The sequence below is a fragment of the Anomaloglossus baeobatrachus genome, chromosome 2, assembly GCF_048569485.1.
Source record: "Anomaloglossus baeobatrachus isolate aAnoBae1 chromosome 2, aAnoBae1.hap1, whole genome shotgun sequence".
NCBI lineage: Eukaryota > Metazoa > Chordata > Amphibia > Anura > Aromobatidae > Anomaloglossus > Anomaloglossus baeobatrachus.
In genome coordinates, this window is record NC_134354.1 from 760,664,509 (window position 1) to 760,683,278 (window position 18,770).

Genomic DNA, 18,770 nt, shown 5'->3' on the forward strand with positions numbered 1-18,770 from the left:
AGGCATGAGACAACAATTCTTGTAGTGATCTCCTGCTGATAAAACACTGATTTTATTGGAACAGTAGCACACAGCCCTGTAAGTGACACATCGCTGGAATCAGGCTCTCTGCCCCTACATCATGCTGCTCTCAGATTTCATAGCTGACAGATTTCCTTTATTGTGACATCGGTGTCCTGTGAATCTCAGGGTATTCATTTTCTGTAGCAGCGGCTTTCTCTCCGCTCTCTACAGATGTCTTTGTAGTGTAGCCAGCAAAAGCCATAAATCAATAACTGGGCATGTGCAGTAAACAGGCTGGCTGCATTTACTGTGTGTGTTTCTTTTAGAGGACGTGCCTATGGAAACTGGTCTAACCAGGGTGTCAGTGACTGCTGCGCCTCAGCAACAGATATAAGGAGCGGTGATGTGCATAGGGCAGGTGTGAGCGCTGAGCCTTCACCTCGCCTCCATCTATGAAGAAGGAATAGACCATCCTCATCCTCATCATGCTATACTGCCACGCCAGATACAAAGGAGCCTGACATGAGCCCTCAACGACTCTCCCATGAAGACTCAGGCAGGCTGGAGCCCAGTCAGCGCATCTGTAGTGTTCCTCACATTATGTCTCACTCATCAGATCCCTCAAAGTAAGTGACAATTCTTTGCCAAGGGACGCCGCCACCCTTTGTGGAACCACAAGTGCCAGCAATTTTTTTCCCTCACACCGACACTTGTAGACTTACAACAGAGAGGCCACATGTTGCATCTCCGCATCCTTTCGGTGTAAATCTACTCTCCTATTAAAATGTAGGGAGCCGAGTTAGTCAGGTCTAGCAGAGCCGAGTTGGTCAGGTGTAGCAGAGCTGAATTGGTCGGGTGTAGCGGAACCAAGTTGGTCTGGTATAGCGGAGCCGAGTTGGTCAGGTGTAGCAGAGCCAAATTGGTCAGGTGTAGCAGAGACAAATTGGTCGGGTGTAGCAGAACAGAGTTGGTCGGGTGTATCAGAGCCAAATTGGTCAGGTGTAGCAGAGCCAAATTGGTCGGGTGTAGCAGAACAGAGTTGGCTGGTGTAGCAGAGCCAAATTGGTCAGGTGTAGCATAGCTGAATTGGTCAGGTGTAGCATAGCTGAATTGGTCAGGTGTAGCATAGCTGAATTGGTCAGGTGTAGCATAGCTGAATTGGTCAGGTGTAGCATAGCTGAATTGGTCAGGTGTAGCATAGCTGAATTGGTCGGGTGTACAGAGCAGAGTTGGTCAGGTGTAGCGGAGTCGAGTTGGTCAGGTGTAGCGGAGCCAAAATGGTCCGGTGTAGCAGAGCAGAGTTGGTCGGGTGTAGCGGTGCCGAGTTGGTTGGGTGTAGCAGAGCCAAGTTGGTCGGGTGTAGCAGAGCTAAATTGGTCGGGTGTAGCAGAGCAGATTTGGTCGGGTGTAGCGGAGCCGAGTTAGTCGGGTGTAGCGGAGCAGAGTTGGTGAGGTGTAGCAGAGCTGAATTGGTCGGGTTTACAGAGCAGGGTTGGTCAGGTGTGGCGGAGCCAAGTTGGTTGGGTGTAGCAGAACCGAGTTTATCAGGTGTAGCAGAACCCAGTTGGTCACGGGTAGCAGAGCCCAATTTGTCATTGTGTGTTATCTTCCCACGAGACGCAATGACAAATTCAGCTCTGCGATATAGACATTTGGCCACCAGCGACTGCCAAAATCCGGCGTTTCTTTTTTCTTATTAACCCATTGTTTGTATTACATTTTGGTCACATTTCATAATATCACTATTTATTATATGAGGATATTAATAACGTATATTATACAATATTCATTTCTGCAATTCCGCCGTAGCGACAATCAAAGGATCAGTGATCATTATATCACCCCCGATCATTATAATTACCGAAATTGTGATGGAAATTGTAAAAGTGGATTTGAAAATAAAATGTAAAATGAATGACAGCCTCTGAATGCTGAGCCCCGTCCTCTGACTGATTTTTTATTTTTTTACTATTTTAGGCACAATATTGATTGTTAGAATTGATTGTTACAATCCGAGAGTAGCGACGATCAAGAGATCGGTGATCGGGCAATCATTGTAGGAATCAGATCCATGGAATGTTCACATTGTAAATTTGAATTTTCAGTTAATTCCATGGTTACAGCGTATTCTCCCGTGTGAACGCAGACATGCCGAGTGTCAGTCTCATCTGATAGAATAATATAAAGTGCGTCCGCAGCGACGATCAAGTCACAATAATCACTAAAAATGTTCACATTTATTTTATTATATATTTTATATTTTTTTTTACCTTTGCTATTAAAAGAGTGTTTTTTCGTTTTTGGAAAATGCCTTTCCCTTTACTGCAGTTTGTTTTAAAAAACAAACAAACTGTGCTGTAATCACCCTCCCCAGGTCTGGCATGGAGCCTCCATCACTACTCTTGATATCAGTGAGCTTAACTTAGGCTCTGGACCCAGGGAGGGTGAATAAGGCACTTTTTTTTTCTTTTAAAACAAACTGCAGCCGGGCAACAAAGGTTTACCAAAACTGGAAAACCCCTTTAATTCCGGCAATCCATCAGTGCCTGTGAGTGCTGAGCTCAGTCCCATGCGTCTATGATACATTATCTGGATATCCGGCTGATAGCGGCATTTGCTGCTGTGTAAAACCAGAAATCTCAGTGCTGTGTACATCTCAGTCCATCATGTCAGGGAAATCCATTGAAAGCTTCCTAAGGGAGCCTGATGCGGGTTGTATGCACAGAGTACCCTGGTCCATTATGGAGTCATATTCACATGTATTCTTATGGAGGATATGCAGCCCTGCCTGTCTATTAAAGGGGTTATCCGGCTTATTTTGACTTTTTTTATTATTACCCTATTAGGCTACATTGGGGCAGGTAAGTAGATAGAGACCACTTACCTGCTCTGCTGTCAGCCCCTCTCCCTCCGGCTCAGAGTGGTCATGTGACGGCTCCTGCCGCGATTTTGCTGCTTCCGGTCATCTCATGTCAACATGGGCAGGACCATGTTGACATGCAAATCTGGGAACAGCATGTTGCCGCCCTGCTGGGCGGGTACAGTGCGTGGAGTCCCTGCCCCCCTTCCCTGCATCCTAAAACACATTCCCCCGCACCCCGTACTCTCCCCGCAACCTCCCCCGGCACTGCTGTGATGTTCGTGAGCTGATGGGAGGGGCCTGGAGGCGGCTGCCGCGGTATCACCGCCAGCACCAGGCCCCCTGCTCGGGATCGCACATTCAAATGTATCGGCAACACAGATGTCGATACATTTGAAAGCACTGATGAGAGGGAACGCAGCGCTGTTTCTCATCACTGCCCGTGCAGTCTGGACCCTGCGGCTGCTCGCACTGCTGTATCCGCAGCTTCTCACTCTGCAGTGCGAGCAGCCGCGGGGATGACGAGCGCTGCCAACAGGAGGTTTGATGAGATCATTACCTGCTGTGACGATCTCCTGCTCTCCTGACGTCAGCGCTGTCACTGCCTTCTATGCCCGCCGCATTCTCACATCAAGTCTCGCGGGCGGCCCGGGTATCTGATAGACGCTTGACATCACGAACCCCAGGGCTTGATGCCAGGTGACATTATACATCTGGCATCAACCCCATATATTACCCCGTTTGCCACCGCACAAGGGCACGGGATGAGTTGGGGCAAAGTGCCAGGATTGGCACATCTAATGAATGCCCGACTTCTGGGGCGGTTGTAGCCTGCTATTTTTAGGCTGGGGAGTGCCCAATAACAGTGGACCTCCCTAGTCTGAGAATACCAGATCACAGCTGTCCGCTTTACCTTGGCTGGTGATCCTATTTGGGGGGACCCCACATTTTTTGTTTTAAATTATTTAATTTAAAATAACAGTGTGGGGTGCCAGCTAAAGGGTGCCAGCTTAGAATATGCAGGGAGGGGGGACATTATATATGTCTTTCTCATCTATCTATCTATCTATCTATGTATCTATCCCTCTGTTCATTCATTCATTCATCCCTCTATCTCTCTGTCTATATCTATCTATCCATCTCTATATCTACTCATCTATTTATCTTTCTTGCTGCTTCTGTTTTTTGCGGTCCGCAAAAAAAACGGAAGGCACACGGATGACACACGGACCGCATACGGAACGGATATCAAACTGATGCCACACAGATGCATCCGTGAAAAAAACGGACCGTTTTTTGCGGACCACAAAAACGGAATGGTTTTGTGAATGTAGCCTACATGTGTTCCCTATGGAGGCAGGGATCGGTACAGAACGATAGTGGGGTGGGGGGGTCGGTACAGAGCGCCGTGTGTGTGTGTGTTGCAGAGCCTGATGTGTGTGTGTGTGTGGTGCAGAGCCCTGTGTGTGTGGGGTGCATAGCCCGATGTGGGGCTGTTATTTCCAATGCTGATGTAAACAAAGAGCTGCAGAGAATAAAGGGATAATTCAAGAGGAACAAAAGTCAGAAAACAAAAAATAACAATGTAGGTGTGATTTATATGACAATACTGCACAGATTAGTTTACCAAAATTTTTTGAGTTTATGTCGGACAACTCCTTTAAGAATATGACCCCATAAAATACTGACAGATAGTGCAGGAATGCATACATATATGAGTGCGCTCATTTAGAGGGCTTGTCCATGAGAATAGCCGTAAAAGAGGAATTTGAAACAGAATAAAAATGGTATCACCTGGTCCATTCACGTGATTGAGCAGCATGTAATGCCTTATTTCACCTACAGTGGGTGCTACAGGAGTTCTGAGCCATCACAAAGAGGGTCTCTTGTTGATAACTACTGATCACCACTGGATTAAAGGGGTTTTCTATATTCTTTTAACCCTTGTCTGGTACCATAAAAAAAATCACAAGTGCTACCAATTTGCATGGGGTCACATTCACCCCATGATACCAGACAAGGATTAAAACAACAAGTTGTGCTTTACTCACCCTCCCCGGGGCCAGCGCTGAGTCGCCGCTGCTGCTATCTGTCATTGTTTGCAGTGCCGATGTCAGTAACTATGAGCAGCTCATGTAACAGCTGAGCTCACTGATTGGCTGCAGCGCTTTTGACTTCATGTCAGCACATAGACTATAACAGAGACTGGGAGCACTAATGGAGACCAGTGCTGGACCTGGGGAGGATGAGTAAATCCCAGTTTGATTATTTATTTATTTTTATTTTTTTTAAACAAACTGCAGTGGAGGGACAGGGGTTTTCCAAATTATCAAAACCACTTGTTTTGACAATTTTACAATTGACAACAATATTACTGATAGATTGATGCTCTTTTAATTACTGGTCACCTGATCATAATGAAGGAATTAAAATTAGGGGTCAAAGTCAGACAAAATCTAAATCGATCAGATGGATGTCCAGGTGAGGCATCATAGTGACATGGGACTGAACTGAGCGTTTACATGCACTGACTGAACTGAGCGTTTACATGCATTCACTGAACTGAGCGTTTACATGCACTGACTGAACTGAGCGTTTACATGCACTGACTGAACTGAGCGTTTACATGCACTGACTGAACTGAGCATTTACATGCACTGACTGAACTGAGCGTTTACATGCATTCACTGAACTGAGCGTTTACATGCACTGACTGAACTGAGCGTTTACATGCACTGACTGAACTGAGCGTTTACATGCATTTACTGAACTGAGCGTTTACATGCACTGACTGAACTTAGCGTTTACATGCATTCACTGAACTGAGCGTTTACATGCATTCACTGAACTGAGCGTTTACATGCACTGACTGAACTGAGCGTTTACATGCACTGACTGAACTGAGCGTTTACATGCACTGACTGAACTTAGCGTTTACATGCATTCACTGAACTGAGCGTTTACATGCATTCACTGAACTGAGCATTTACATGCACTGACTGAACTGAGCGTTTACATGCACTGACTGAACTGAGCGTTTACATGCACTGACTGAACTGAGCGTTTACATGCACTGACTGAACTGAGCGTTTATATGCACTGACTGAACTGAGCGTTTACATACACTGACTGAACTGAGCGTTTACATGCACTGACTGAACTGAGCGTTTACATGCACTGACTGAACTGAGCGTTTACATGCACTGACTGAACTGAGCGTTTACATGCACTGACTGAACTGAGCGTTTACATGCACTGACTGAACTGAACGTTTACATGCACTGACTGAACTGAGCGTTTACATGCACTGACTGAACTGAGTGTTTACATGCATTCACTGAACTGAGCGTTTACATGCACTTACTGAACTGAGCGTTTACATGCACTGACTGAACTGAGCGTTTACATGCACTGACTGAACTGAGCGTTTACATGCACTGACTGAACTGAGCGTTTACATGCACTGACTGAACTGAGCGTTTACATGCACTGACTGAACTGAGCGTTTACATGCACTGACTGAACTGAGTGTTTACATGCACTTACTGAACTTAGCGTTTACATGCATTCACTGAACTGAGCGTTTACATGCATTCACTGAACTGAGCGTTTACATGCACTGACTGAACTGAGCGTTTACATGCACTGACTGAACTGAGCGTTTATATGCACTGACTGAACTGAGCGTTTACATACACTGACTGAACTGAGCGTTTACATGCACTGACTGAACTGAGCGTTTACATGCACTGACTGAACTGAGCGTTTATATGCACTGACTGAACTGAGCGTTTACATGCACTGACTGAACTGAGCGTTTACATGCACTGACTGAACTGAGCGTTTATATGCACTGACTGAACTGAGCGTTTACATACACTGACTGAACTGAGCGTTTACATGCACTGACTGAACTGAGCGTTTACATGCACTGACTGAACTGAGCGTTTATATGCACTGACTGAACTGAGCGTTTACATGCACTGACTGAACTGAGCGTTTACATGCACTGACTGAACTGAGCGTTTATATGCACTGACTGAACTGAGCGTTTATATGCACTGACTGAACTGAGCGTTTACATACACTGACTGAACTGAGCGTTTACATGCACTGACTGAACTGAGCGTTTACATGCATTCACTGAACTGAGCGTTTACATGCACTGACTGAACTTAGCGTTTACATGCACTGACTGAACTGAGCGTTTATATGCACTGACTGAACTGAGTGTTTATATGCACTGACTGAACTGAGCGTTTACATGCACTGACTGAACTGAGCGTTTACATGCACTGACTGAACTGAGCGTTTACATGCACTGACTGAACTGAGCGTTTACATACACTGACTGAACTGAGCGTTTACATGCACTGACTGAACTGAGCGTATACATGCACTGACTGAACTGAGCGTATACATGCACTGACTGGACTGAGTGTTTACATGCATTCACTGAACTGAGCGTTTACATGCACTGACTGAACTGAGCGTTTACATGCACTGACTGAACTGAGCGTTTACATGCACTGACTGAACTGAGCGTTTACATGCACTGACTGAACTGAGCGTTTACATGCACTGACTGAACTGAGCGTTTACATGCACTGACTGAACTGAGCGTTTACATGCACTTACAGAACTTAGCGTTTACATGCATTCACTGAACTGAGCGTTTACATGCATTCACTGAACTGAGCGTTTATATGCACTGACTGAACTGAGCGTTTATATGCACTGACTGAACTGAGCGTTTACATACACTGACTGAACTGAGCGTTTACATGCACTGACTGAACTGAGCGTTTACATGCACTGACTGAACTGAGCGTTTACATGCACTGACTGAACTGAGCGTTTATATGCACTGACTGAACTGAGCGTTTATATGCACTGACTGAACTGAGCGTTTACATACACTGACTGAACTGAGCGTTTACATGCATTCACTGAACTGAGCGTTTACATGCACTGACTGAACTGAGCGTTTACATGCACTGACTGAACTGAGCGTTTATATGCACTGACTGAACTGAGCGTTTACATGCACTGACTGAACTGAGCGTTTACATGCACTGACTGAACTGAGCGTTTATATGCACTGACTGAACTGAGCGTTTACATGCACTGACTGAACTGAGCGTTTACATGCACTGACTGAACTGAGCGTTTATATGCACTGACTGAACTGAGCGTTTACATACACTGACTGAACTGAGCGTTTACATGCACTGACTGAACTGAGCGTTTACATGCACTGACTGAACTGAGCGTTTATATGCACTGACTGAACTGAGCGTTTACATGCACTGACTGAACTGAGCGTTTACATGCACTGACTGAACTGAGCGTTTATATGCACTGACTGAACTGAGCGTTTATATGCACTGACTGAACTGAGCGTTTACATACACTGACTGAACTGAGCGTTTACATGCACTGACTGAACTGAGCGTTTACATGCATTCACTGAACTGAGCGTTTACATGCACTGACTGAACTTAGCGTTTACATGCACTGACTGAACTGAGCGTTTATATGCACTGACTGAACTGAGTGTTTATATGCACTGACTGAACTGAGCGTTTACATGCACTGACTGAACTGAGCGTTTACATGCACTGACTGAACTGAGCGTTTACATGCACTGACTGAACTGAGCGTTTACATGCACTGACTGAACTGAGCGTTTACATGCACTGACTGAACTGAGCGTTTACATGCACTGACTGAACTGAGCGTTTACATGCACTTACAGAACTTAGCGTTTACATGCATTCACTGAACTGAGCGTTTACATGCATTCACTGAACTGAGCGTTTACATGCACTGACTGAACTGAGCGTTTACATGCACTGACTGAACTGAGCGTTTACATGCACTGACTGAACTGAGCGTTTACATGCACTGACTGAACTGAGCGTTTATATGCACTGACTGAACTGAGCGTTTATATGCACTGACTGAACTGAGCGTTTACATACACTGACTGAACTGAGCGTTTACATGCATTCACTGAACTGAGCGTTTACATGCACTGACTGAACTGAGCGTTTACATGCACTGACTGAACTGAGCGTTTATATGCACTGACTGAACTGAGCGTTTACATACACTGACTGAACTGAGCGTTTACATGCACTGACTGAACTGAGCGTTTACATGCACTGACTGAACTGAGCGTTTATATGCACTGACTGAACTGAGCGTTTACATGCACTGACTGAACTGAGCGTTTACATGCACTGACTGAACTGAGCGTTTACATGCACTGACTGAACTGAGCGTTTATATGCACTGACTGAACTGAGCGTTTACATGCACTGACTGAACTGAGCGTTTACATGCACTGACTGAACTGAGCGTTTATATGCACTGACTGAACTGAGCGTTTATATGCACTGACTGAACTGAGCGTTTACATACACTGACTGAACTGAGCGTTTACATGCACTGACTGAACTGAGCGTTTACATGCATTCACTGAACTGAGCGTTTACATGCACTGACTGAACTTAGCGTTTACATGCACTGACTGAACTGAGCGTTTATATGCACTGACTGAACTGAGTGTTTATATGCACTGACTGAACTGAGCGTTTACATGCACTGACTGAACTGAGCGTTTACATGCACTGACTGAACTGAGCGTTTACATGCACTGACTGAACTGAGCGTTTACATACACTGACTGAACTGAGCGTTTACATGCACTGACTGAACTGAGCGTATACATGCACTGACTGAACTGAGCGTATACATGCACTGACTGGACTGAGTGTTTACATGCATTCACTGAACTGAGCGTTTACATGCACTGACTGAACTGAGCGTTTACATGCACTGACTGAACTGAGCGTTTACATGCACTGACTGAACTGAGCGTTTACATGCACTGACTGAACTGAGCGTTTACATGCACTGACTGAACTGAGCGTTTACATGCACTGACTGAACTGAGCGTTTACATGCACTGACTGAACTGAGCGTTTACATGCACTTACAGAACTTAGCGTTTACATGCATTCACTGAACTGAGCGTTTACATGCATTCACTGAACTGAGCGTTTACATGCACTGACTGAACTGAGCGTTTACATGCACTGACTGAACTGAGCGTTTACATGCACTGACTGAACTGAGCGTTTACATGCACTGACTGAACTGAGCGTTTATATGCACTGACTGAACTGAGCGTTTATATGCACTGACTGAACTGAGCGTTTACATACACTGACTGAACTGAGCGTTTACATGCATTCACTGAACTGAGCGTTTACATGCACTGACTGAACTGAGCGTTTACATGCACTGACTGAACTGAGCGTTTATATGCACTGACTGAACTGAGCGTTTACATACACTGACTGAACTGAGCGTTTACATGCACTGACTGAACTGAGCGTTTACATGCACTGACTGAACTGAGCGTTTATATGCACTGACTGAACTGAGCGTTTACATGCACTGACTGAACTGAGCGTTTACATGCACTGACTGAACTGAGCGTTTATATGCACTGACTGAACTGAGCGTTTACATACACTGACTGAACTGAGCGTTTACATGCACTGACTGAACTGAGCGTTTACATGCACTGACTGAACTGAGCGTTTATATGCACTGACTGAACTGAGCGTTTACATGCACTGACTGAACTGAGCGTTTACATGCACTGACTGAACTGAGCGTTTATATGCACTGACTGAACTGAGCGTTTACATACACTGACTGAACTGAGCGTTTACATGCACTGACTGAACTGAGCGTTTACATGCATTCACTGAACTGAGCGTTTACATGCACTGACTGAACTTAGCGTTTACATGCACTGACTGAACTGAGCGTTTATATGCACTGACTGAACTGAGTGTTTATATGCACTGACTGAACTGAGCGTTTACATGCACTGACTGAACTGAGCGTTTACATGCACTGACTGAACTGAGCGTTTACATGCACTGACTGAACTGAGCGTTTACATACACTGACTGAACTGAGCGTTTACATGCACTGACTGAACTGAGCGTATACATGCACTGACTGAACTGAGCGTATACATGCACTGACTGGACTGAGTGTTTACATGCATTCACTGAACTGAGCGTTTACATGCACTGACTGAACTGAGCGTTTACATGCACTGACTGAACTGAGCGTTTACATGCACTGACTGAACTGAGCGTTTACATGCACTGACTGAACTGAGCGTTTACATGCACTGACTGAACTGAGCGTTTACATGCACTGACTGAACTGAGCGTTTACATGCACTGACTGAACTGAGCGTTTACATGCACTTACTGAACTTAGCGTTTACATGCATTCACTGAACTGAGCGTTTACATGCATTCACTGAACTGAGCGTTTACATGCACTGACTGAACTGAGCGTTTACATGCACTGACTGAACTGAGCGTTTACATGCACTGACTGAACTGAGCGTTTACATGCACTGACTGAACTGAGCGTTTATATGCACTGACTGAACTGAGCGTTTATATGCACTGACTGAACTGAGCGTTTACATGCACTGACTGAACTGAGCGTTTATATGCACTGACTGAACTGAGCGTTTACATGCACTGACTGAACTGAGCGTTTACATACACTGACTGAACTGAGCGTTTACATGCATTCACTGAACTGAGCGTTTACATGCACTGACTGAACTTAGCGTTTACATGCACTGACTGAACTGAGCGTTTACATGCACTGACTGAACTGAGCGTTTATATGCACTGACTGAACTGAGCGTTTACATACACTGACTGAACTGAGCGTTTACATGCACTGACTGAACTGAGCATATACATGCATTGACTGAACTGAGCGTTTACATGCACTGACTGAACTGAGCGTTTACATGCACTGACTGAACTGAGCGTTTACGTGCACTGACTGAACTGAGCGTTTACATGCAGTGACTGAACTGAGCGTTTCAATGCACTGACTGAACTGAGCATATACATGCATTGACTGAACTGAGCGTTTACATGCACTGACTGAACTGAGCGTTTACATGCACTGACTGAACTGAGCGTTTACATGCACTGACTGAACTGAGCGTTTACATGCACTGACTGAACTGAGCGTTTAAATGCACTGACTGAACTGAGCGTTTACATGCACTGACTGAACTGAGCGTATACATGCACTGACTGAACTGAGCGTATACATGCACTGACTGAACTGAGCGTTTACATGCACTGACTGAACTGAGCGTTTTCATGCACTGACTGAACTGAGCGTTTACATGCACTGACTGAACTGAGCGTATACATGCACTGACTGAACTGAGCGTATACATGCACTGACTGAACTGAGCGTTTACATGCATTGACTGAACTGAGCGTATACATGCACTGACTGAACTGAGCGTATACATGCACTGACTGAATTGAGCGTTTACATGCACTGACTGAACTGAGGGTTTACATGCACTGACTGAACTGAGCGTTTACATGCATTGACTGAACTGAGCGTTTACATGCACTGACTGAACTGAGCGTTTACATGCATTGACTGAACTGAGCGTTTACATACACTGACTGAACTGAGCGTTTACATGCACTGACTGAACTGAGCGTTTACATGCACTGACTGAACTGAGCGTTTACATGCACTGACTGAACTGAGCGTTTACATGCACTGACTGAACTGAGCGTTTACATGCACTGACTGAACTGAGCGTTTACATGCACTGACTGAACTGAGCGTTTACATGCACTGACTGAACTGAGTGTTTACATGCATTCACTGAACTGAGCGTTTACATGCACTTACTGAACTGAGCGTTTACATGCACTGACTGAACTGAGCGTTTACATGCACTGACTGAACTGAGCGTTTACATGCACTGACTGAACTGAGCGTTTACATGCACTGACTGAACTGAGCGTTTACATGCACTGACTGAACTGAGCGTTTACATGCACTGACTGAACTGAGCGTTTACATGCACTTACTGAACTTAGCGTTTACATGCATTCACTGAACTGAGCGTTTACATGCATTCACTGAACTGAGCGTTTACATGCACTGACTGAACTGAGCGTTTACATGCACTGACTGAACTGAGCGTTTACATGCACTGACTGAACTGAGCGTTTACATGCACTGACTGAACTGAGCGTTTATATGCACTGACTGAACTGAGCGTTTACATACACTGACTGAACTGAGCATTTACATGCACTGACTGAACTGAGCGTTTACATGCATTCACTGAACTGAGCGTTTACATGCACTGACTGAACTTAGCGTTTACATGCACTGACTGAACTGAGCGTTTATATGCACTGACTGAACTGAGCGTTTATATGCACTGACTGAACTGAGCGTTTACATACACTGACTGAACTGAGCGTTTACATGCACTGACTGAACTGAGCGTTTACATGCACTGACTGAACTGAGCATTTATATGCACTGACTGAACTGAGCGTTTACATACACTGACTGAACTGAGCGTTTACATGCACTGACTGAACTGAGCGTTTACATGCACTGACTGAACTGAGCGTTTATATGCACTGACTGAACTGAGCGTTTACATACACTGACTGAACTGAGCGTTTACATGCACTGACTGAACTGAGCGTATACATGCACTGAATGAACTGAGCGTATACATGCACTGACTGAACTGAGTGTTTACATGCATTCACTGAACTGAGCGTTTACATGCACTGACTGAACTGAGCGTTTACATGCACTGACTGAACTGAGCGTTTACATGCACTGACTGAACTGAGCGTTTACATGCACTGACTGAACTGAGCGTTTACATGCACTGACTGAACTGAGCGTTTACATGCACTGACTGAACTGAGCGTTTACATGCACTGACTGAACTGAGCGTTTACATGCACTTACTGAACTTAGCGTTTACATGCATTCACTGAACTGAGCGTTTACATGCATTCACTGAACTGAGCGTTTACATGCACTGACTGAACTGAGCGTTTACATGCACTGACTGAACTGAGCGTTTACATGCACTGACTGAACTGAGCGTTTATATGCACTGACTGAACTGAGCGTTTATATGCACTGACTGAACTGAGCGTTTACATACACTGACTGAACTGAGCGTTTACATGCATTCACTGAACTGAGCGTTTACATGCACTGACTGAACTTAGCGTTTACATGCACTGACTGAACTGAGCGTTTACATGCACTGACTGAACTGAGCGTTTATATGCACTGACTGAACTGAGCGTTTACATACACTGACTGAACTGAGCGTTTACATGCACTGACTGAACTGAGCATATACATGCATTGACTGAACTGAGCGTTTACATGCACTGACTGAACTGAGCGTTTACATGCACTGACTGAACTGAGCGTTTACGTGCACTGACTGAACTGAGCGTTTACATGCAGTGACTGAACTGAGCGTTTCAATGCACTGACTGAACTGAGCATATACATGCATTGACTGAACTGAGCGTTTACATGCACTGACTGAACTGAGCGTTTACATGCACTGACTGAACTGAGCGTTTACATGCACTGACTGAACTGAGCGTTTAAATGCATTGACTGAACTGAGCGTTTACATGCACTGACTGAACTGAGCGTTTACATGCATTGACTGAACTGAGCGTTTACATACACTGACTGAACTGAGCGTTTACATGCACTGACTGAACTGAGCGTTTACATGCACTGACTGAACTGAGCGTTTACATGCACTGACTGAACTGAGCGTTTACATGCACTGACTGAACTGAGCGTTTACATGCACTGACTGAACTGAGCGTTTACATGCACTGACTGAACTGAGCGTTTACATGCACTGACTGAACTGAGTGTTTACATGCATTCACTGAACTGAGCGTTTACATGCACTTACTGAACTGAGCGTTTACATGCACTGACTGAACTGAGCGTTTACATGCACTGACTGAACTGAGCGTTTACATGCACTGACTGAACTGAGCGTTTACATGCACTGACTGAACTGAGCGTTTACATGCACTGACTGAACTGAGCGTTTACATGCACTGACTGAACTGAGCGTTTACATGCACTTACTGAACTTAGCGTTTACATGCATTCACTGAACTGAGCGTTTACATGCATTCACTGAACTGAGCGTTTACATGCACTGACTGAACTGAGCGTTTACATGCACTGACTGAACTGAGCGTTTACATGCACTGACTGAACTGAGCGTTTACATGCACTGACTGAACTGAGCGTTTATATGCACTGACTGAACTGAGCGTTTACATACACTGACTGAACTTAGCGTTTACATGCACTGACTGAACTGAGCGTTTACATGCATTCACTGAACTGAGCGTTTACATGCACTGACTGAACTTAGCGTTTACATGCACTGACTGAACTGAGCGTTTATATGCACTGACTGAACTGAGCGTTTATATGCACTGACTGAACTGAGCGTTTACATACACTGACTGAACTGAGCGTTTACATGCACTGACTGAACTGAGCGTTTACATGCACTGACTGAACTGAGCATTTATATGCACTGACTGAACTGAGCGTTTACATACACTGACTGAACTGAGCGTTTACATGCACTGACTGAACTGAGCGTTTACATGCACTGACTGAACTGAGCGTTTATATGCACTGACTGAACTGAGCGTTTACATACACTGACTGAACTGAGCGTTTACATGCACTGACTGAACTGAGCGTATACATGCACTGAATGAACTGAGCGTATACATGCACTGACTGAACTGAGTGTTTACATGCATTCACTGAACTGAGCGTTTACATGCACTGACTGAACTGAGCGTTTACATGCACTGACTGAACTGAGCGTTTACATGCACTGACTGAACTGAGCGTTTACATGCACTGACTGAACTGAGCGTTTACATGCACTGACTGAACTGAGCGTTTACATGCACTGACTGAACTGAGCGTTTACATGCACTGACTGAACTGAGCGTTTACATGCACTTACTGAACTTAGCGTTTACATGCATTCACTGAACTGAGCGTTTACATGCATTCACTGAACTGAGCGTTTACATGCACTGACTGAACTGAGCGTTTACATGCACTGACTGAACTGAGCGTTTACATGCACTGACTGAACTGAGCGTTTATATGCACTGACTGAACTGAGCGTTTATATGCACTGACTGAACTGAGCGTTTACATACACTGACTGAACTGAGCGTTTACATGCATTCACTGAACTGAGCGTTTACATGCACTGACTGAACTTAGCGTTTACATGCACTGACTGAACTGAGCGTTTACATGCACTGACTGAACTGAGCGTTTATATGCACTGACTGAACTGAGCGTTTACATACACTGACTGAACTGAGCGTTTACATGCACTGACTGAACTGAGCATATACATGCATTGACTGAACTGAGCGTTTACATGCACTGACTGAACTGAGCGTTTACATGCACTGACTGAACTGAGCGTTTACGTGCACTGACTGAACTGAGCGTTTACATGCAGTGACTGAACTGAGCGTTTCAATGCACTGACTGAACTGAGCATATACATGCATTGACTGAACTGAGCGTTTACATGCACTGACTGAACTGAGCGTTTACATGCACTGACTGAACTGAGCGTTTACATGCACTGACTGAACTGAGCGTTTAAATGCACTGACTGAACTGAGCGTTTACATGCACTGACTGAACTGAGCGTATACATGCACTGACTGAACTGAGCGTATACATGCACTGACTGAACTGAGCGTTTACATGCACTGACTGAACTGAGCGTTTTCATGCACTGACTGAACTGAGCGTTTACATGCACTGACTGAACTGAGCGTATACATGCACTGACTGAACTGAGCGTATACATGCACTGACTGAACTGAGCGTTTACATGCATTGACTGAACTGAGCGTATACATGCACTGACTGAACTGAGCGTATACATGCACTGACTGAATTGAGCGTTTACATGCACTGACTGAACTGAGGGTTTACATGCACTGACTGAACTGAGGGTTTACATGCACTGACTGAACTGAGCGTTTACATGCATTGACTGAACTGAGCGTTTACATGCACTGACTGAACTGAGCGTTTACATGCATTGACTGAACTGAGCGTATACATGCACTGACTGAACTGAGCGTTTACGTGCACTGACTGAACTGAGCGTTTACATGCAGTGACTGAACTGAGCGTTTAAATGCACTGACTGAACTGAGCATATACATGCATTGACTGAACTGAGCGTTTATATGCATTGACTGAACTGAGCGTTTACGTGCACTGACTGAACTGAGCGTTTACATGCACTGACTGAACTGAGCGTTTAAATGCACTGACTGAACTGAGTGTTTACATGCACTGACTGAACTGAGCGTTTACATGCACTGACTGAACTGAGCGTTTAAATGCACTGACTGAACTTAGCGTTTACACGCACTGACTGAACTGAGCGTTTACATGCACTGACTGAACTGAGCGTATACATGCACTGACTGAACTGAGCGTTTACATGCACTGACTGAACTGAGCGTTTACATGCACTGACTGAACTGAGCGTATACATGCACTGACTGAACTGAGCGTTTACATGCATTGACTGAACTGAGCGTTTACATGCACTGACTGAACTGAGCGTTTACATGCACTGACTGAACTGAGCGTTTATATGCACTGACTGAACTGAGCGTTTACGTGCACTGACTGAACTGAGCGTTTACATGCACTGACTGAACTGAGCGTTTACATGCACTGACTGAACTGAGCGTTTACATGCACTGACTGAACTGAGCGTTTACATGCACTGACTGAACTGAGCGTTTACATGCACTGACTGAACTGAGCGTTTACATGCACTGACTGAACTGAGCGTTTACATGCATTGACTGAACTGAGCGTTTACATGCACTGACTGAACTGAGCGTTTACATGCACTGACTGAACTGAGCGTTTATATGCACTGACTGAACTGAGCGTTTCAATGTATTCACTGAACTGAGGGTTTACATACACTGACTGAACTGAGCGTTTACATGCACTGACTGAACTGAGCATTTACATGCATTCACTAAACTAAGCGTTTACATGCACTGACTGAACTGAGCATTTACATGCACTGACTGAACTGAGCGTTTACATGCACTGACTGAACTGAGCGTTTACATGCACTGACTGAACTGAGCATTTACATGCACTGACTGAACTGAGCATTTACATGCACTGACTGAACTGAGCATTTACATGCATTCACTGAACTGAGCGTTTACATGCACTGACTGAACTGACCATTTACAGGCATTCACTGAACTGAGCGTTTACATACACTGACTGAACTGAGCGTTTACATGCACTGACTGAACTGAGCGTTTATATGCACTGACTGAACTGAGCGTTTACATGCACTGACTGAACTGAGCGTTTACATGCATTCACTAAACTGAGCGTTTACATGCACTGACTGAACTGAGCATTTACATGCACTGACTGAACTGAGCATTTACATGCACTGACTGAACTGAGCGTTTACATGCACTGACTGAACTGAGCGTTTACATGCACTGACTGAACTGAGCGTATACATGCACTGACTGAACTGAGCGTTTACATGCACTGACTGAACTGAGCGTTTACATGCACTGACTGAACTGAGCGTATACATGCACTGACTGAACTGAGCGTTTACATGCATTGACTGAACTGAGCGTTTACATGCACTGACTGAACTGAGCGTTTACATGCACTGACTGAACTGAGCGTTTATATGCACTGACTGAACTGAGCGTTTACATGCACTGACTGAACTGAGCGTATACATGCACTGACTGAACTGAGCGTTTACATGCACTGACTGAACTGAGCGTTTACATGCACTGACTGAACTGAGCGTATACATGCACTGACTGAACTGAGCGTTTACATGCATTGACTGAACTGAGCG

The 18,770-nt window shown here is 45.0% G+C and overlaps 1 protein-coding gene across 1 annotated transcript in view; it reads left to right on the forward strand.

Annotated features, from left to right (window-relative positions):
- The first annotated feature begins 317 nt into the window (after positions 1 to 317).
- Positions 318 to 18,770, forward strand: part of VSTM5 (V-set and transmembrane domain containing 5) — a 67,895-nt gene continuing 49,442 nt past the window's right edge. Inside the window, exon 1 of the mRNA XM_075334686.1 lies at positions 318 to 629. Within this exon, the coding sequence (XP_075190801.1) occupies positions 548 to 629 (82 nt within the window). The 5' untranslated portion in view covers positions 318 to 547. The remainder of the gene's footprint in view (positions 630 to 18,770) is intronic.